Below are 22,136 nucleotides of genomic sequence, written 5' to 3' on the forward strand. Positions count from 1 at the left end.
GCTACTCCCTGCTAACACTAGAGAGGACATTTTGGGGGGCATTTATTATTCACTTTCCGACACCACAATTTAACTTTTTTTCTGTCACACAAGCCTTTTCTTTTGCTTAATTTTTCGTGCCCTTGTACTTTTAGTTTCCTGACACTTTTTTGCCACATTTTTTGGTGCATAATAAGACCAACAAAAAGCAAGTCTACAAACTTCTAAAACCCCCGTAACAGGGGTTATTATTTCAAATCATTTGCAGCAAAATGGATGATTAGCTGTGCACACAAATCCTTATGCTGTGTTATATGTCCTTATAAAAATAAGATGCAGACACCAAACCATGAAATTGAACTTAATATTTTATTTAAGTTCAGTGCATAATGAATTAATATATTAATGCACTAAAACATTAAGAAGATGGAGCTTACTCCTCCCCAAAACACTTTCTCTTCTCACTCCACATCCTTTATTCAAGACTTTTATCTTCAGAGCTTTCTGGAGAAGATTGTGAGGCTCTAGCCCCTCAAAAAAGAAATCTTCATTAAAGATTGGGTTACGGCTTCCGCGGATCAGGGTGCTTTTTTGCTTTTGATTTTTGCCTGGTACCAATGACATGGAAATGTAGCAACTGATGTTTTTCTGATCTATTGAGTGTTTGTATAGACCTTCTGCACTGACAAGACGAACGCGGAGTCTCAGGTTTTCTGGTCGATATTCAGTGGACAGCCTTAAGACTCCTCCTGTATCCAGAGATACGGCATTATCTATGGGAAATTGCCCAGGAGACAATAAGAGCCCAGTGCCTGAATGTGCTGGAGAGTAATAAACAAACTCTTGGGATGCTCTTCTGGTGACACATGGACTACTGTCTGTTGAGCTATCTTCATCAGTAGACAGTGAACTGTTCCTCACAGCAGAAGACTTGTAGCCAACCTTTTTTGCCCTGGACAATTTATTTTGCTGGTTGAAGGCTTTTAACAATGTAATAGGCAGAGATCTGTGGAGCAGAGGGGAGCTAAAAGGAGAGGAGTCGTTAGATGATGTTGTGTCACTATCTAACGTTCCAGACCGTTTTAGTGGCCTTAGCTTGATAGTGCTGCAACTGTTTGGTGGGGACATTCCTCTACCACATAACGTATTAGAGCGAGATCGAGGAAGCAGAATTGGTGGATTAGCAGGGTCATTGTGAAATAGTGATTCTTTTCTTCTTGTATTAGGGCTTTCTAGCAGGGTACAAAAACCGTAGCAGGTCTGTGTTTTTGGAAGATGGGGCAGTGACAAAGCAGCTTGAGACTGGGGATCTGCATTAGTATTCTTCTCCTCAAAAGTGTCATCTACGCTGTCTACTTCAATTGTATGGGTGTCAAATAAATTTGGTCTCTCTGCTTCAAACACTGATATACTGAGGTCAGGAATTGATAGGTATTGCAGTTTTACACTTAGCTCTTTTTGAGTTTGGTGCCTGGGAGGTATACAAAATTCAGGAATGCTATCTGGAGTCAAGACATTTGTGAAAGTAGGAAGATAATGCCTAGGCCTCTCTGTTCCCACCATGGTCAGTGTACAGATTTTATGTCCAGGATATTCTTAGTGACATCGAGATTCGCAGGTGGAAATCAGGCCGGACGTGCTGTAATATAGAAAAATGGAAAATTATCAAGCGCTGGAAAAAAATATTTTGAAATCCACAAATCTATGGCAAGAAAACATCTTTTGAATGATAAATAAGTCATCTAGTAGGATTTTATTTTTCTATTTAAGAATAAGTGGGGTTAGAATAAGTAAAATATAAAAAATTCAGTCATCTCTCAGATCCCCCGCTGTTGCTGTTCAATCATTTCCTGGACATTCACTGCTTTCTACTTCCTGGTCTATTTCTACATGCAGGAAATTACAACTAAGTTAATTATTGGTCTTAATATTTCTTCTGTGATGAGAAAGTCTAGACGTGGGGAGGAGGGGGTGTTGGAGCATCCACAACAGGGGATTTATAAGGTCTAAGGTGTCTTTTTATTTCTTTTAAACTTTTTTTTCTAAATATTTTATTCGATTACATAAGTCTACAAAGTACGCAGTTACATCACAAAACAGGAAAAAAGAAGTAAGTTGTGTGCAATAGAAAAAAAACAGTTTTCCAGTTCCCTGCATGCAGCCAGCATTGTCAGGCTCTGTTCATGCAGATATCATGTGCTCAGTTTTCACATGACTAATCCATATTGATTAGTTTCGTAACAGATCCCGTTGACATATAATATAGTGGGCAGTTTTCCATTTTAATTTTTCCTAGGTTGTGTAAGCCTAGTATTGATCATTTAAACTACAACAGAAGCTTAGGAGAATAGCACTTTGTTATTATGAATAAAGCTTGAAATGTGGATATTTTACCTAATCTCATCAGCCAGACATTCCTGTCTATATAATGGCCACAGAAGGAGGGCCATGTGATCCCAGCTGTCCGAGAGCAATTGCCCTTCAAGGAGCTTTTGATAGTATTCATGAATGCAACCTTAAAGAGAACTGGTCCTCAGATTTAACCACAATAAACTACAAGCCCCCACAGGTAGTATATGAATCCTAATTTCTAGAATTCCCTCATTTATGTGAAATCTCACCTGTTGACCCTTAAAAGTCAGGAAAATTACTCGTTTTCACATTGGACGAGTCAGGTTTAGTGGTTTCAGAAGGAGTATCATTTCAGAAGCCCCTATCTTTGGTTCTATAGTACCTAGAAACAGGCTACTTATGTCATTTTAAAGATAAGAATGTTATCTTATCAGGCTTTTGGTTCTGTGAGCTACAGAAATGGACGTATAAGCAGTTAAAAAAATAGGCAGGAATTGGATGCTTATCGGTAGCTTGCATTTCCAATCCGTATCTCCGGTTCTGTAGCTTACATAGTCATATTCCAGATGTTATAGGGGCTTCTAGATTAACACTCCCCTGAGTGAGAAGGGTCATATTTGCCTGACTTTAGGGGAGAATTATTTTATAAGTAGATAGTTTTCACATTAGAGAGGGAATTCTTGAGAAGGACATTTAACACCGTCCCTGAGGGGGCTGGTAGTTTAGTGGGGAAAACCTGGTGGCAGGTTCCCTTTAAGGTCTCGGAATGGTGATTGGCCATGGGCAGCTGATGAGGTAAAAACCATTTTCTGAAGCAGGGTCTTTACTTTACATATGAAAGAGCAGTGTAGAAACCATATTGTTGGGAAACAGTATAGAGATGAGAAGGGATAGATGTGTCTGACTTTGGTTGAGATTTTCTTTTATATGTAGGTAAAGGGTATATAAGGGTAAAATTTCACATAAAAGAGGGAATTTTAGAAAGAACATTCCATACCCTTGCATAGAGGGCTATTGGTTTAGTGGGGTAAAATGTGGTGGCAGGTTCCCTTTAACCCCTTAACGCTCTGCGCCGTAGCTCTACGGCGCAGAGGTATAAGGGATGTATGAAGAGGGCTCACGGGCTGAGTCCTCTTCATACAGAGGTGGGGGTTTTTGCATTTTGCACAAAACCCCCACCGCTAATAACCGCGGTCGGTGCTTGCACCGATCGCGGCTATTAACCCCCTAAACGCCGCCGGCAAAGTCGCCGGCGGCGTTTAAAAGACGGCGGCGCGCGGGCGCCGCCATCTTTTTTTCGAGCGCCACGCCCCCGAACGTCATCGGGGGGCCGCGATCGGTTGCCATGGTAGCCTCGTGTCTTCTTTTGACACGAGGCTATCTGGCAGCTGCATATTCGTTACAATGAGCCAGTGGCTCATTGTAATGAATGTGCTGCAAAAATGCCATATATTGCAATACAGAAGTATTGCAATATATGGTAGCAGCGATCTGACCATCTAGGGTTAATGTACCCTAGATGGTCTAAAAGATAGTGAAAAAAAAAAGAAAAAAAAAAGTTTAAAAAATAAAAAAAATCAATAAAATATTAAAAGTTCAAATCACCCCCCTTTCCCTAGAACGGATATAAAACATAACAAACAGTAAAAATCACAGACATATTAGGTATCGCCGCGTCCCAAAATGCCCGATCTATCAAAATATAAAAAACGGTTACGGCCGGCGGTGACCTCCGAGGCGGGAAATGGCGCCCAAATGTCCGAAATGCGACTTTTACACCTTTTTACATAACATAAAAAATGAAATAAAAAATGATCAAAATGTCGCACAGACCTCAAAGTGGTAGCAATGAAAACGTCGACTCATTTCACAAAAAATGACCCCTCACACATCTCCGTGCGCCAAAGTATGAAAAAGTTATTAGCGTCAGAAGATGGCAAAAAAAATTTTTTCTTTTTTGTACACATTCGTTTAATTTTTGAAAATGTATTAAAACACAATAAAACCTGTATAAATTTGGTATCACCGCGATCGCACCGAACCAAAGAATAAAGTAGGTGTGTTATTTGGAGCGAAGAGTGAAAGTCGTAAAAACTGAGCCCACAAGAACGTGACGCACGTGCGGTTTTTTTTCAATTTTTCCACATTTGGAATTTTTTTTCAGCTTCGCAGTACACGGCATGTTAAAATAAATAACATTACGGGAAAGTAAAATTTGTTACGCACAAAATAAGCCCTCACACAGGTCTGTACACGGAAAAATGAAAAAGTTATGGATTTTTGAAGTTGGAGAGCGAGAAATGAGGCGAAAAACCCTCCGTCCTTAAGGGGTTAAGGTCCTGGAATGGTGATTAGTCATTGGCAGTTTGTATCACATGATCCTCCATCTGTGGCCATTTATGGACAGGAGTGGCAGCTAATGAGATAAATGGGCTTTCCTTTACATTTGAAAAGAGCAGTGCAGAACTTTTAATAAATGTATATTGGTAAATTACTTAATATCCTGCACACAAACTTACTCACACACTACAAAAAACATGAGGTAGAGAGGCCAACCTTTAGCTTTTGAATGGTTCTTGTAATACTGCTGACCCAGACTGGAACATGTCACTGATATGAAACAACTTGCTATAAGCGTTAAGGATTTTATGGTGGCTGAGTGTAGCTTCATTTCTATGCTCTGTTTGCACAGTCCAACCACACAGCTGGAGCAGTGCTCTATAGAGACGTCATATGCAGAATTTTACCGAGCACTGTGCAAATCCTACTGAAGGAAGTGACCCACATCCGGCATGCCCTGTCATCACATGCTCACTCATTCCATGTGAATTCAGAGATCATTCATCCATGGTTACCACTGAATTTAAAAATGTACTCTTTTTTTTTTTTTACTCAGTTTGCATGCAAGCAGATAACTGCAGCAAATACAAACATGGCCCAATGGGATCATTATTTTATCAGCTTGCCTCAGTTAGGCCCTACAAGTGATTAGATCATGTCCATAAAGTGTGATTTTACAGTGGAAGATTTTTGCAAGAAAAGGTATCTATAAAGAACTCATACTTGCCTAACACTGCTTACGTATCTAATTATGATACTGCCAATGACTCAAATTGCCATTCACCATTAGGATAACTAAACAAGTTGAGGAATGGCTGCAAATCATAAAAATTTTAGGTATTGCTGCCACACCCCAAAAGTCTCGCTTAAAATATCACACTGATTAACCCCAACAGTGAACCATGTAATGGAAAATAGTGCCCAAACGTCCTAATGGCCATTTATTCGCCATTTTGCAACTCATACAAATTGGAAAATGTGATCAAAAGATTGTAAATCCCAAAATGTTAGCAATGAAAACTTCCATAATCGTAGCAATGAAGACTTCATCTTGTACCAAAAATAACACCTTACACAGGTCTTTACAATGTAGAATAAAAAATGTATTAGTGTGGCGGAAGTAAGATTTTTTTTTTCTACTCAAGGTTGTAGTACAGGCGGTCCCCTACTTAAGAACACCCGACTTACAGACGACTCCTAGTTACAAACGGACCTCTGGATGTTGGTAATTTACTGTACTTTAGCCCTAGGCTACAATAATCAGCTATAACAGTTATCATAGGTGTCTGTAGTTAATATTTATTGTTAATCCGGGTTCTTATGACAACCCAACATTTTTAAAATACAATTGTCACAAAGACCAAAAAATTTTTTGTTGGGGTTACAATTATAAAATATACAGTTCCGACTTACATACAAATTCAACTTAAGAACAAACCTACAGACCCTATCTTGTACTTAACCCGGCCTGTATATTAAAATGTACTAAAACCTAAGAAAACCTTTATAAATTTAGTATTCACGTGATCGTACCAAACCAAAGAATAAAGGAGAGGTGTCATTTGGAATGTGCATTGAAAGCTGTATAAGCAAATCCCACAAGAAAATGGGGCAAGTTCATTTTTTGTTCACAATTTTTTTTCCCGGTTCCCAGTACATGACATGGAATGTAAATAATGACGCTAAGAAGTACAATTTGTTACGCTGGTGAAGGTGAGGGGGGAAAAAACGTAAACATAAACACAAAAAAGGGTCAGGTCATTAAGGGGTTAAAGTACAGACAGAACACAACAGAAATAAATAATTGTATGCATTATGCCCAAAGCTGTTTTCAGAAAGCTTTGTTCTGGGAATATAGTCTTGTACTGTAATTAAGTTTTTAGTATGGGACAGTAATGCATGGAGGAGCAGTGACTCAGAATCATTCATGCTGTGAATCTGGATCCCCCCAAAATGTTCAATCTCAGAAATATAGCAGACAGATCAGAACCATCAGAAGTTGAACTTTTGTTGTCGGGCACTTTCACCTTAAAGTTGCCATGCTTAAAGGGGTATTCCGGGAATCAGCATAATTCATATACAAATGGGTCCTTAAAATATAAGCTAATATGTAGCTAGTTGTTATTTAAAATTTTGCTCCCCTTAGCAGAAAATGGTGCTGACATAGACTGTAAGGAAGAATTAAAATGCTACTGGCCCTTTAATCAGACCGTTAATTTCCTCCGCACGGAGAAGACACAGGACAGAAGATGGCTGCTGGTCACATGTCCACATCACATGTCCTCCAGCTGCCTGGGCAGGTCATGTGATCATCACTTGTTTGGCTGTGGTTGGTTGGTTGCAGTGCATCCAGCATGGCCAGTGTTTTGGTGATGGCAGCTACATATCATTACTATGGCAACAGATCTGTTAGATCATCACTGGGAGCAGAGCATAAGAGGGAGGAGGAGTTACTGAGAACTAAAGGATGATGGGATTTGTAGTACCCAGTGGCGGACATCTTAGTGATAACTCCACCTACTTTAGAGAGGCCATAAATTGTGTAAATCATAAAATCAAACTATTTAAGCTCTGTGACTAATGACAATGCGTTTTGTTATATTCATCTATTTATAGCATTGTGGTGTTCATATTCCTGGAATACCCCTTTATAGCTTCAAGTTTCAATATTTGCAGATGATACTAAGCTGTGTAAAGTAATAAATACTGAGGTCGATAGTTTAGCATTACAGACAGATTTGTGGGAGCTTGAGGGATGGGCAGAGAAATGGTTGATGAGGTTTAATGTAGATAAATGTAAAGTTATGCACTTGGGCCATGGAAACAAAAAGTATAATTATGTTCTAAACGGTCAATTACTTAGTAAAACTGAAGCTGAAAAGGACTTGGGGGTATTGGTGGATGGTAAACTTAATTTTAGTGACCAGAGCTAGGCGGCTGCTGCTAAAGCAAATAAAATTATGGGATGTATCAAGAGAGGAATAGATTCTCATGATAAAGACATAGTTTTGCCCTTATACAAATCCCTGGTCAGCCCACACATGGAATATTGTGTACAGTTTTGGGCACCAGTGTATAAAAAGGATATAGTAGAGCTGGAACGGGTGCAGAGGAGAGCAACAAGGATTATTAGGGGAATGGGGGAACTAGAATACACTGACAGATTAAAAAAATTTGGGATTATTCAGTTTAGAAAAAAGACGACTGAGGGGAGACCTCATTACAATGTACAAATACCTGAACGGACAGTACAAGGATCTCACCAAAGATCTTTTTATACCTAGGCCTGTGACCAGGACAAGGGGGCATCCTCTACGCCTAGAGGAGAGGCGATTTTACCATCAACATAGACAAAGGTTCTTTACTGTACGAGCAGTGAGACTATGGAACTCTCTGTCGCAGGAGGTTGTTATGGCGGACTCTATGTACATGTTCAAGAGAGGCCTGGATACCTTTCTGGAGAGAAAAAATATCACGGGTTATGGGGATAAAACATTTATTTAATTCTTAAAGGTTGGACTTGATGGACTTGCGTCTCCTTCCAGCCTTATATACTATGATACTATGATAGCTGAGTGGGGCCAAAAAGAGTTTGTACAGTAAGAATGGTAAGTCCCTTTTTTACTTTTATCTGCAAATGGATGTAATTGTAGCTGCGAAGCCACAATGTGTGTTTCCACATAAGGACGTACAATTATATCTGGTGATCATGTGGGCATAGCTTTTGTGCGAGGAGGGATGACTGCATGAGCTGGGCATTGACTGACTTCCATGTTCCTGCTCCAAATGTTGTTGTCATTGTAAAAATAATCAAAACCAATTGATCTGCAGGAGGGGTCGGACATGTTTTGTGTTTTTAACAAATAAAGTTTGTCTCACATTTACCCACTACAATAACTAACCAATAAAAGTTATGTTTTAACCCCTTATCACCGACAATAGTTTTCAGCTTAATGACCAGACTCGATTTGTCAAATCTGCCCTGTGTCACGATAATTGGTTATAAATTTGGAGCACTTTAACATATCAAGGTGATTTTTGAGAATGTTTTCTCGTGACGCATTGTACTGTACTGTTACTGCATTGTAGTTGTAAAATTTAAGTGATAAGTTTTGCATTCAGTCTGAAAAAAGTGAAAATTTGGCAAAAGTTTGTAAAAATTCTTCATTTTCCAAGTTTGAAATGTTCTGCTTTCTAGACGGGAAGTAAGACTACCCAAAAAGCATGATAATTAACATTTACGGAATGTCTGCTTTATGTTGAGATGGTATTTTATGCGTCCTCTCATTTTTCTAGGATGTTATGAGGCGCAGAACTTTAGGTGCGATTTTTCTTATTTTCATGAAAATTGCCATAACTCACATTTTGAGGGACAACTCAGTTCCCAAGTGACTTTGAAAGGCCTAAATAATAGTCAAACCACATAAATTTCCCCACTATAGAAACTTCACCCCTCAACGTATGTAAAACATCTTCTATTGAGTCTATTAACCCTTTAAGTGTTTCACATGGGTTAAAACAATATGGACCTGCGATTTAGAAGCTTTTGCATTTTTTGGGATATTAAATTAATTTAGGCCAAAACTGACAGTTTCATAATAAATTAAATGATGAAACGCACTGCAACTTTTGATGCCCAATTTCTCCCGAGTGTACTGATACCCCATATGTTGTGGTAAACTGCTTTATGGGCGCACGGCCGGGCATAGAATGAAAACAGCGCTATTCACAGCAGATTTGTATTGTCACATTGTGCAAGCTATAAATTTAAATTTTTTTTTGGTAATGCGAATATATGAGGCTTATTATTTGCAGGATGACATACAATGTACAGGTAATTATTTTGAGGGGTCTTAAGCTTATTTGTGAGATTTTATTAACTATTTCAAGGGGGACACAAACAAAATCATCAATTTTTATTTTGGATTTTTAGCACTTTTTTTCCCCCCTCACTGTAATGTAAAAATAATATTTGATCTTTATTCTCTGGTTCACTACGATTGCAGTGATACCTCATTTATATAGGTTTTCTTATCTTTGCTCAATTTTAATTAGCAAAACCAATATTGGAGAAAACCGCATTGTTTTTACTATTGACAAATTTTCAGGGCCATAACTTCTGTATTTTTCTGTTGTCAGATCTGGTTGAGGGCTTCTTTTTTGTGTAAAGAGTTGTTCTTTTCAGTTGTATCATATTAGGGAACCTAACTTTTTTTGGTCACTTTTTAGAACATTTTTTGTATTACAGGAAGTTTTTTGTGTTTTTTTTTTACGTCATTCACCGAGCGGGTTCAATTTCGATTTATTGTACAGATTAATACGGAAGTGGTGATACCAAATATGTATGTTGTTTTGTGTTTTATATACTTATTTGCATTTTATGTGTAACTGGGGAGAGTATGGGACTTTTATTTCAATTATTTATTTAATTGTACTGTATATACTCGGGTATAAGCCGACCCGAGTATAAGCCGAGACCCCTAATTTTACCACCAAAAACTGGGAAAACCTATTGACTCGAGAATAAGCCGAGGGTGGGAAATGCATTGGTCACAGACCCCCCCCAGTATATAGCCAACCAGCCCCCTATAGTATACAGCTGCCCCCTGTAGTATACAGCCAGCCCAGCTTGCCCCCAGCAGTATACAGCCAGCCCAGCCTGTCCCCAGTAGTACACAGCTTGCCCCCAGTAGTACACAGTTTGCCCCCAGTGGTACACAGCCTGCCCCCAGTGGTATACAGCCTGCCCCCAGTGGTATACAGCCTGTCCCCAGTAGTATACAGCTTGCCCCCAGTGGTACACAGCCTGCCCCAGTGGTATACAGCCTGCCCCCAGTAGTATACAGCCTGCCCCCAGTTGTATACAGCCCAGCATTAAAAAATAATAAACTTATATACTCACCCTCCGGTGGCCCCGATGCGCAACGCTGCTCTCCCGATGTCCGCGCGGCTCGTCTTCTGGCTTCCCGGCTCCTCTTCTGTCACATCGTGCTGGGCGACACCACTGCACTCCCCCGGCCGGCAGGTGCATAGTATGAAGCGCCGCTGCTGAAGTCATACTAGGCGCCGCCCGGGGGGGAAAAAAATGGCATGGCCCAGCAGAAGAAAGAAGACGGCACGGAAGGCTGAAGACGAGCCGCGTGGACATTGGGGGAGCAGCGCTGCACATCGGGGCCACCGGAGGGTGAGTATATAAGTTTATTATTTTTAAAGTATTTTTAAGTATTTTTTACAAGTATATTGACTCGTGTATAAGCCGAGGGGACGTTTTTCAGCACATTTTTTGTGCTGAAAAACTCGGCTTATACACGAGTATATACGGTAATTATAAAATGACTTAATCTTTTTTTTTTTTTACTTTTCTACATTTTCCACCTATTGGCTTGAAAAAGAGTTCATCCGATTGCTTGTTCAAGCCTTTACATTGCAATACACTTGTATTGCAGTGTACAGTGTAGGTTATTGAGCATGCCATGAGGCGGAACCCGGCGGGGACAGAAGTCGGCAGCCTCGGGTCACTTGCCGGAACCTGGGGCTGGAACAAGAGGGATTGGATCCCCTGGTAAGCACACCGGGGAAGGGGGGTTCCGATCCACGGTGAGGACACCACCATGGCACGGTCATGCTTGACCGTGGTGTGTAAGAGGTTAAACACTCGGGATCAGTGTTTTTCCGATCCCGGTTGTTAGTGCCGGGTCTGGGCTGTGATATCACAGCCCGACACCGGCACCAACCTAACCCGATGTCCCAAAATCTTCTTCTGACGTGCCACCGTAGAAAGCCGTTGTGTCAGAAGAAGTACCCTTAATGACCACCGTAGAATCCCGATAGGGCGGTCATTAAGTGGTTAATTATTGCTCAGATATAAACAACTTTGTACTGCTTCAGGAGAGTTTCTGTAAACAAACAAAATCATAGGTTTATGTCAAGTAAGTAGCTCCTAGTTCTACAGTATATGCCACAGTGTTACACTGCTAGCGTTATCGGAACAATTGAAAATGCCGTACCGCGCTGTAAGCTTCATGCAGCAGTCACCCTCCCTAATCCCGCCCCCTCATGAATACGCCCGACTTCTTACAGTGCGGTCTAGCGTTTTCAATTATACAGAGCTGCAGTGTTTGTTAGCGTTATCAGAGGTTTTCGAAAATGCTAGCAGTGTAACACTGCGGCATATGCTGTACAGCCACTATACAATATTTAGTACAGCCACTTGCCATCATTTCAATAGGCGGGAAGCAAATGGCCAATTTCACTGTTATGTGCATCTGAGACTGTGGGGCACATTTACTAAGAAAGTCAGAAACTTCACTTAAAGTGCTCCGCCCGTGTATAATGCTTTGTACGACCGATTCATTAGGAACTTGCGCCAGAAATCATGAATCTGTCCCTTCCCTGCACTGGCCGACCAACTTTTTTGTGGTGCACCTTTAACGTAGGGCTTGCAACAGACTATTAATGTTAAATATGGCACTTGGTCCGAACGTCCCCTAAATTGTGTCGCATGGAGGCTAGTGCAGCTGCGCCACATGTAGTGACAATAGTGACTTCTTAAATACCTGTGCAAGCCATTTTCACCTAAAAAATGTGTTAAGTCCATCAGAAAACTGGCGCAAAGCCCTTAGTAAATGTGCCCCTGTATGTCCATACTTTCCCAGACTGAACGCTGTGCAGGAACTCATACTCATCTCTGATGATGGGAGTCCCTACCTTCCACTGGACTAATGATTACAGTATGAACTATAGCCAATCAAGGAGGCAAGGAACTCCTAGAATCATAGATACCTATATAGACTGTGAGGAAGGGTTCCCGTTCTACTTGTGCCAATTTAGTGTAGTTTTGTGTATTTTGTACTAATTTGATCTTGCACTTAATGTTTGTGAATCTCTAATGTAGAGCACAAAGGAATTATAAGTGCTATATTAAAAAAATAAATAATAATAATGCTGGTATTTCAGTTTGAAAAATACTTCTAATACCTATGGGAAACCAGCCTCCCGCTATAGTTTTAGTGCTATTTCTGGCACATAAACCACAGCAGAATAGGGCTGGATGTTCTTTTTTCCCTCCACAGTGCTATTAAAAAGAATCCTATATCACTGTCTAACTATTATAATTCAGATGTATTTTTGGTGACAGTAACATTTACATTTATGAGATAATTGATGAAAAGCTTGGAAAGTAATATGCTGCATATTAAAAATCTGCTTTATGCTTTTGCAAAAGCTTATCAAATAGGAAATGTAGTAAAAATTATCTTTTGATATCTAAAGGCAGGAAATCACTACTTTGAATAAATGGTTTCTATTAGGACTCAAATCGTTTGGAAATGCCAAGTGATTTAACTACTGTAGATCTGATATTCTAAGCACAGCGTTTTACCTTAATATTCCTTTTTACTTAAGTGCTTATTGCAGCACTCAATTATTGGTCCAAATATCAGAAGCAAATCTTCTTAGGCTGCTTTCACTCATTGCAATTAAGGGTTAAAACAAACAGCCATCGTTAGTCAGTGAATACCGTACCATGCAGTGCGTATATTTCACGGACTGACAACAGTGCTGGGGAACCGACTCATGTATCATATATCACTATGATGCTCAGAACACCATCCTTGGCGCTGTGACTGGTCCGTAAAATCCGGCCACTGCATAGTCAGTGATTTACAGTCATCTGATTGACACCCTAAGTTTGCCAGTAACATAGTTACCGTATTTTCCTGGTGATAAGGCGCACCGGACTATAAGGCGCATTACTAATAAAGGCCTTATATATGGAATAATTCCATATATAAGGCGCACCGGACTATAAGACGCAGGGTCCGGGGGCGTGGTGTGAAAACCGAGCGGAGAGGTCGCAACCAGCGACTCTCCACAGACCCGGCAAGAGGTGAGCGGTCTCCCCAGGAAGATGGGGAAGGGGGTCCGTTCAGGTGGAGGAGGGCAGCGGACCCTACTTACGCACTTGGCGCACTTTGGATTTCTAAGGAAATCTTAGGTTTTTATGTGCGCCTTATAGTCCGGAAAATACGGTACTACTATTAAACTTGTACTGTAAATGGAAAATTGAGGGGGGGTGCAAAGAGATAACACTTGTTTAATGGCAGACTGTGGGGCACCGGAGTTCACCTTCTTCTTTTCTATTTAAGTGCTTGATCTTGCGACACAATTTGAAACTTACATCCTCTGCTCATTCCGAATCAGTTGGATCGTCCGACGGACCGCCCCCCATTTCTGCCGCATGAAAGCCAGCGCAGCAGCACCACAATTCAATCGCATGCAACACAGTCCCCAATTAAATACCTGTCAAAGCGGCGCAAATCCTGAAAGCGTCGGAAAATCTGCCAAAAGTGTGGCAGCGGACCCTTAGCAAATAAGCCCCTGTATCTTTTATGCAGTATACCAGTTTCAGGATTGTCAGCAGAATATCACCTTTAGTAATTAGAAATGTGCTGCTAATAACATAGAATGGGGGGGGGGTGACAATTGTGGGCAGATTTTATTGGACAATGTAAAGAGGCAATGCTTATGAGTACAAAATGATGTACAGGCAGTCCCCGGGTTAAGGTAAGATAGGTTCCAGAGGTTTGTTCTTATATTGAATTTGTATGTAAGTCGAAACTGTATATTTTATAATGTAGATCCAGACAAAAAAATGTTTTGCCCCGGTGACAATGCTGTAATGGGACCAAGGATTATCAATAAAGACACCTTACAGCTGATTATTGCAATCTGGGACTATAGTAAAGCATTCAGAGAGTTTCACCAAAGGTCACAGTGGGCAGAGGGGTCAGTCTGTAACTAAGGGTCGTCTGTAAGTCTGGTGTCCTTAAGTAGGGGACCGCCTGTATTTAAAGTCCATTGTCAATTATCAGGGGCCAGTCTGTAACTAGGGGTTGTCTGTAAGTCTGGTGTCCTTACGTAGGGGACCGCCTGTATTTAAAGTCAATTGTCCTCAGCCTTCGTCACCTGTACAAAAGCTGTGTCCAGTAACCAGAACATTACTAGTGCCTAAGGGCTTTTGGAAATTAGCAGGAATCACATGCTTCACCTATGTGATCTTCTAATGTCACATGTTTTAGAAAATCAGTGTGACTGGATGAGAGAAGTTTTGCTTGACATGTTCTTTAAATGTTTCTACCCAACTAAATACAGAGCATTGACTTACGTAAGCATCATCTTGTACAGGCACGTTTATATATTGGATGATTTTTAAATCGAATGTTTTGAGTAGGATTTTTAATTTTACGCAAAAATAGCCTAAAAAGGGAAGTGAAGATAAAAATAAATATATTCTCGCTATAGCCCCTGGGGTTGCCCGGGATAATTAATAACTGCTCATAACAAAATAGAATAGAATAACAAAAAATATTTTGTACCTTTATCTCTCTCTTTATATATTTCTCTCACTCTCTCTGTCTGTCTCTCTCTGCCCATTTGTCTCTACCTATCTCTCTATCTTTTTCACTCTGTCTGTCTCTCTCTCTGTCTCTCTATCTGTCCATCTCTCTAAATTTTTCTCTCCCTCTGTCTGTCTCTCTCTTTGCCTTTCTATCTGTGTCTCTATCCATCTCTCTCCGTCTCTCTTTCTCTGTCTTCCAGCGTTCATCCATCTTACCGCACGCATAAGCTGTCTTATACTTATTGCTTAAAGTAACCAATCAAAGTTCAGAGCTCATACTAATGACCTGTGGCAAATAGTAGCTGAGCTGTGATTGGTTGCTATCTGCCACAGCAGCCAACAGACAATGGCTCCTGTATATGGTGGTAATATGTGTATTTTGGAAATTTTAACTTCCATATTCACAGGGAGTGGCTGTGCAAAATTTGGTGATTGTAAATGTTACGGTGCAGATTCTTTGAGTGGACATAAATATATACATACACTCAGCTTTATATATTGGATGAGAAATTCTCCAAATCACTATGATGTCACACAAATGCTATCAAATCTTGTAATGCTATTTCATTTCAACCTCACACTTGTACAATGTAAAGTATTAAAAGAAGCTACTATTATTAAATATTTGTAAGTGAAGAATCATTATCATATTGGAGAATGAAGAAATAAGGACCTACCAGTCCCAGTCACAGCAGCGTGTTGGTGCCATGTTGGAGGTATCAGTAAGACAGGTGAGGTCAGTCACCAGGAAGGTTTTGTATTACCCTATAAATAGGTAGATGCACGATTAAGACTCCGTCCAATAAGATCAGACCTCATTAACATATGTGGACACAGCCCCTCAGATAGGAAAATTGCAACCGCTCTTCCACTACTTAACCTTATCAATGCCAGTAATCTTATAATGTGCTGTAATATAACTATATGTCCTAGTTAAACTTTTTAGAGGTGTAACGTTGTATTAAATGCAGCATCAGCCTCATTTATACGCAAGCACAAGTCAACACACAGATATACTGCTTTATAGTAAGCACACGTCATGTCATTTCTACTAGACAGGTGTATATTCATGTATTATTGGATATCCTGCAATTTACTAGACGCATAATGTGATGTGCAGTTAATCAATTGGTGGTGATGTGGGTGCTTGACAGTGATAATCTGAAACCCTGGACTTTCCATGTGCCTCCCTGCACCTTTCAGGAAATTGTATCTGCTAAAGTGATACGTGTACTTTGTTCATCAGAGCAACCTCATCAGTCACCTTAACAACGGTGTTAGTAGGAAAGGTGCTTGATCAGCCTGGTACCACTTCTGCAGGGAAGGTGAGCTGAGTGCAAATTCTAACCAACAAAGCTGATTCTGTAACTTAGGGGGCTAATGGAAAATTACAGGTTCCAAAGAACATGAGGAAAGGATGTGTCATTTTGCTTAATTTTCTAAAAAAAAATACTACAATGGATAAAAATAATGATGTTCACCTTATCAGCAAATATATTGTATGGTGAGGCTTAGACTATAGAAATACAGAATACCTCAAATGATTCACAATAACTTGCTTTAAAGGAAATTTACCAACAAAATCAAGCACCAAGGACACTTAGTCATAGATCCAGGCACCGTGACTGTGGTGATAATCTGATATTTGTTATCCACTGCCTCCTTTCTCTTAAAATCAACTTTTGTAATTATGCGAATGAGCCAAATAGGCTTTGGGAGTGCTATCAGAGAAGGATGTATGGAGAGTGCTCATGGGCTGAGCTCTCTTCATACACAGCTAGTAGCGTCTGTATAACACTGCTGACACACGCCTGGATGGCCAATTGTCTCACCTTTACCCCCGGTGGGGTGCCGTAAGTCTACAGTCTCATAAGGACTCATAGGCCTGCCATGGATAGTAATCACTAATAGCCACAAAGGCTATTAGAGATCAGCAATAAAATTACTATATGCAGTATATAGTATGAGCAATCAGACCGTGCAGGGTTTAAGTACCCTAGAGGGTCTGAAATAATAGTAAAATTAAACAGAAAAAAAGTAAAAGTTGAAATCACCCCTATTTCCCTATTACACATCTAAAAATAATGGCTGTCGCCTATATACCCCTGCTCCCATCTTTACCCTGTAGCGGCCATGTGTTAGATGCTTTGTATGTTTGGATCAAATAAAGAAGAAAATTTTATGGTGAGTGCCGCGATTTTTCCTTGCTGCTGTGTCATTGACATATTGGGGAAAATTCCCTTACCCGGTCCGGAGGAGATCCCGAAAGTGCATTGTCCGACGACAATGCACTGTGCCGCGATTCGAGAAGCTTGTGCACCCAATATCCTGCATGTGTCGCTTCCCCGCTCAGGTCTGCCGGAGTTCACCATCTTCCTCCCGTTGCATGTCATTGCATGGCTTGCGACACAATTTTTAAGTTAAATCATGCAGTTTGTCCGAATACATCGGATCATCCGACGGCCCTCCCCCTATTTGTGTCGCATGTAAGCCAGCACGTTTGCGACTAAATCCGATCGTGTGCGACATATTGTTCCTTATGACTGTTTGTTCTGTGTAATGTAATATTTTATTTGTATATGTCCCCTATGATTTGTAAAGTGCTACGGCGCTTTATAAATAAAGATTATTATTATTGTTATGGGCTGAGCACCACCGCCATTTGTCTTATACTATTGCCATCCCAGAAGACGACCTGCATTTGAATCATAAAGAGACGGTATAGTGCCCCTATTTTTAACTTCTCCTACTGACTGAGACATCTAAAAATAAACAGTAAAAATCATAAACATACCAGTTCTATCAAAATTTTAGAAAGTTTATTCCCAGCCATGAACACCGTAACGGAAAATAGCACCCAAATGTCAGAATCTCCACTTTTTAGCCATTTTCAAACCATGAATATTTGAATAAAAAAATTATCAAACAGTCATATAGGTCCCAAATTGATATAAATCAAAATGTTAGTGCTTACTGCAAAAAATGACACCTGACGTACACCAAAGTGTGAAAAAGTTATTGGCCTCAGAATTTGGCAAAATGGCAAATATTTTCTTTTGTATAAAAGATTCACATTTTTTTATATCTACAAAAATTTTATAAATTTGGTATCTTACCAACCCAAACAATAATGAGGAAGTATAATTTGGAGAGCAGAATGAAAGCCGAAAATACAGAGCCCACAAGAAAATGCAGCAAATGTGTTTTTTTGTGAATTTTACTGCGCTTGGAATTTTTTTTCCAGTTTTCCAGTACATTGTATGGCATATTAAATGGCGCCACTAAAAAGTACAATTTGTCCCGTAGATAAAAAGCCCAAGCCCAAGTGTTTGAGGTAAAACTTTTCTAGTTGCCCATGAAAACCAGTTAGAGCTCACCTTTGATTTTATAAACCACTGTGGGAAAATGAAAACTGAGTTATGATTGGTCGCTAAGGGTGATGTCACACATGGCATTTTGAACCCGTTTTTGGTCCATTTTGAAGCAGTCCGTTAAACAACGCATGCTATAAAAAAACGCATGTGTTTTTTAAAAAACGCTTGCCTTTTTGACAGGTTTTACCAATTATCTTAATTAAAACTGGTCAAAAACGGATGGGTTTTCAAAAAACGCATGCGTTTTTCAAAACCACATGCGTTTTTGGAAGGACTGTTTAAAAACGGACCAAAAATGGGTTCAAAAAGCCATGTGCGGCATCACCCTATGGGCAACTAGAACAATTCTGCTCCCAGACACTTCTTATAAACCTCCCCCATGTGTTTATTTGAACTGTTTGTGACACTGGGTATACAAATTCGACACCGACCCATTTTATTCAATGTATTATTTTTAATGTGTGGGAAAATAGCAGCATGCTCTACTTCTGCAAGAGACCCAGTTTAAGACAAATGGAATGTATCAGAAATGCACTGCCATATACAAGTGTGATTTTCACTGGTTCTGTAGCATAGAAAACATAGACCACATTATCATTTTTTTTACATGCATGAAAAACACAGTTAAATTGTATGTGAAAAGCTGACATACACATAAGTCTGAAAGAAAACTAATTGAAATCTGATGGAATATTGCCAATTTTCACTGACCAAAAAGTGAATTGTTGCTTTGAACTGGATATAAGCAATAGAAGATTTCTAGCTTAATTTCTGTTGATGACTTACAAACTCATTACAGAAACTCATTTTGTTAAGTTGTATATCCATGGCAACCAATTACCAAGCATGATTTACAGATGAATTGCTCCTTTCGGTTAATTAAACACTTGTATGGCTACAAGTTGCTAAATAGTGACCAACACCCTAGGTTTATAGGGGGTTGCCCACCTTCTGATGGTCAGCAGAAAATGGTAGACATGCCCTCTTATAACACATAATATTTATAAAGTGCACAATCTGTCTATGTCCCCATGGGGCTCACAATCTAATCAACCTACCAGTATGTTTTTGGAGTGTAGGAGGAAACAGGAGGACCTAGAGGAAACCCACACAAACACGGAGAGAACATAAAAACTCTTTGCAGATGTTGACCTAACACATTTTGTGTACTCTTTTATTGCTGGTTGTAGCAAGACAGTGTATTTCTGTGCCGATTTGGTCAATAGCATTATGAAAATATTCTATATTGACATAATGACATAAACTCTCCCACAACCACTATACCTGCCTTATTGCCAGTCTGTGCGAAGTCAAAATCAACAACTGGGCATCAGTCGCTGAACAGCAAAGGGATGAAAAAAGAACACTAAAGAGAAACTTCACAGAAATCAGGTCGGAACAAAACTGGTCAAAACATAATAGTGAGGCGCAGGCTAATATCAAAATAACTACAATGAAACTCTCCATCTGCCTGTGTTCCTGCAGCAACAGCAATTTCAGGGGGAGGGGATACCCTCTATGCTCATTGTAACAGCCAATGAAAAGACATCACTAAGGGGCCCTGGAATCACCCACCAAAGCCCATCAGGCTTCCTCTGCTGTCTGGCTTCTGTGTTAGGGCTCATGCACATGAATGGGCCATGTGTTAGTAATTTTTGCAGCTAGCACACATTCCCATTTACTTCTATGTGCTCATGCCCATGGTCGTGTACTCCATGGAGGTAGCTTCTTTCTTTTGTCACGGCTGTTTGACTGGTGCTTACCTGCCAGTCCCCAGAACCCCACAAATTTCATCCAATTCCATTTCATCCAGGGATTATGGCAAATGTGAGCCATTGTGTTCAGGCCTCTGCCTGCTCCACTCCCTGTAGAAAGTAGCGTGTGGGGCAGAAAACACTCAGACCTGGCAGAGAAAGCATAGTATATCTCCCCATTGTGTAGAAGAAGGATAAAGACGCAGGTGGAGTAATTACTGCCAGAATGACTGCCGTGCATATCCCATACTGTGGAACGCTCTACCAAAATGTGTCAGACTGTCCACCACTTTCCAAACCTTCAAATGTAATCTGAAAACCAACATGTTTATGATTGCCTACAATGGACAATAACTGCACTGCTCTGATCCCTCACCTTGTGTCTCCACATCCCCTCACATATCCCCTTCCGTTGTCTGACGATCACTGTATTTTTGTATTTGTACTGTACTTGCCTTTGTTCTTGTATTAATGTAATGTACTGATTGTACAGCACCATGGAATCAAAGGACATCTACCATCAGTTAAGTAAGATATGGTAGATGTATGTGCAACACCCTCGCCGATGCAATGGCGAAGGAGTGTTTGCGAATACATCCCACCTGCATGTAACCACATCACACTACATGGTCCTGATAGGACATAGGGGATATTGCAGTGGTGAATCCTGCCTGGCAAGGCAGAAGTTAATCTGTGTATGATGTAAAATCTATCATCCAATGTCTTGTGTTACATCCTGTCCTCTGTAAGCTGAGATGTGATTGGAGGAGCAGCCACCACCTGACCAAGGGGAAGTAATAAAACCCCTGGCCAGGAATGTTCTGGAGAGAATTCTAGTATGTCTATCTAGGGAGTGAGTGAGGAATCTCTGTCTAGCCCATACCAGAGCAGGAAGAGCCTAGCCCCTGCCTCTGAAGAGTGGAGCAAGAAGACTAGAGTTAGTATAGTGAGGAAAGGGGTATCATCTTACCTTTAAAGGTGATACCTGAAGCTCTACAGGACCAGCTGAAGCATCCTATTAGGACACAGCTGCCTCCCAGCCTGCCGTCTACATCCAGGCTGGTGAACTATCTCCTGAGGCTCCCTCCAAAAGCATCTCAGCACTCCATCTACCTGTTAAAGGCACGTTGCTGCGGTTCCTGCCGGTTCAAATAAAGAACTGTAAGTTGTTTTCTTCAACTTCTGTCTCCGTCTGGTCCCTGCTAATACGGCTGCCTTAATCACCGGCACCCTGTCCATCACCCAGAGACTCACACTCGGGACATTAAGGGGTTGCCCCAGGGAGATCCGCTATAGCAGCCTCTCCCTCATCATTTCTTGCCAACACCACCCTGCTGGAGACCTGCCAGGCTGTAGGACAGCCCTCCGGTTCCCCCCTACCAAGCACCGTGACAATAGCGTGCTTAGGCCGCAACCGCCAGCCACTCCGGTACCGCGGGCCCTGACTGTCTCCAGGCCTCACCTCAAGGGCTAGGCCCCGGTGGGGGATGTTGCATATGCTAGTAAGAAGTTCCTCAGGACTTATTTTATTATATCCCTAGATTGCAGAAATATAGTGAAATAACAGTTATGCAAATTAGCCTGGGCACTCAGGCTTCATCACCCGAAGGCCCCCCGGAGCGCAAGGTGTCCAACCCGGTTCAATTTATTTGGGTTTGATGTGAAAAATTATGTTCGTCATGTAAAGAAGTCAGTGAAAGGTGGTGGAGAAAGTGTCATGGTTTGGGGAATGTTTTCTGTAACAGGAGTTGGACCTCTCATACAGCTACATGGCAGAGTGAATTCAAGTGGATATCAGAACCTTCTTCATCAACACAAGGTTCCTACTTTGTGTTCTTTACTCAATCAGCCAGCAATTTTCTGATCTAAACCCAATAGAAAACCTCTGAAAATTCCTTGGTGACAAAATTATGGCAAAGAATCCCACAACAGTCACAG

The 22,136-nt window shown here is 40.7% G+C and overlaps 1 protein-coding gene across 2 annotated transcripts; it reads right to left on the bottom strand.

The window, feature by feature from the left end:
- Positions 1-329: 329 nt before the first annotated feature.
- On the bottom strand, positions 330-21,369 carry LOC140125656 (C2 calcium-dependent domain-containing protein 4C-like). 2 transcript variants are annotated; one of them, XM_072144524.1, is made up of 2 exons: positions 21,169-21,369; positions 330-1,618 (listed from the first exon to the last, which is right to left on the bottom strand). In XM_072144524.1, exon 2 carries the CDS (start codon positions 1,540-1,542, stop codon positions 382-384), a length of 1,161 nt encoding a protein of 386 aa, XP_072000625.1. In that variant the 5' UTR covers positions 1,543-1,618; positions 21,169-21,369; the 3' UTR covers positions 330-381. The 2 variants fall into 2 exon arrangements, with proteins under 2 accessions (XP_072000625.1, XP_072000624.1); XM_072144523.1 differs by lacking the exon at positions 21,169-21,369 and adding an exon at positions 15,748-15,838.
- Positions 21,370-22,136: the final 767 nt, after the last annotated feature.

The sequence above is a fragment of the Engystomops pustulosus genome, chromosome 4 (assembly GCF_040894005.1).
Source record: "Engystomops pustulosus chromosome 4, aEngPut4.maternal, whole genome shotgun sequence".
NCBI classification, from domain to species: domain Eukaryota; kingdom Metazoa; phylum Chordata; class Amphibia; order Anura; family Leptodactylidae; genus Engystomops; species Engystomops pustulosus.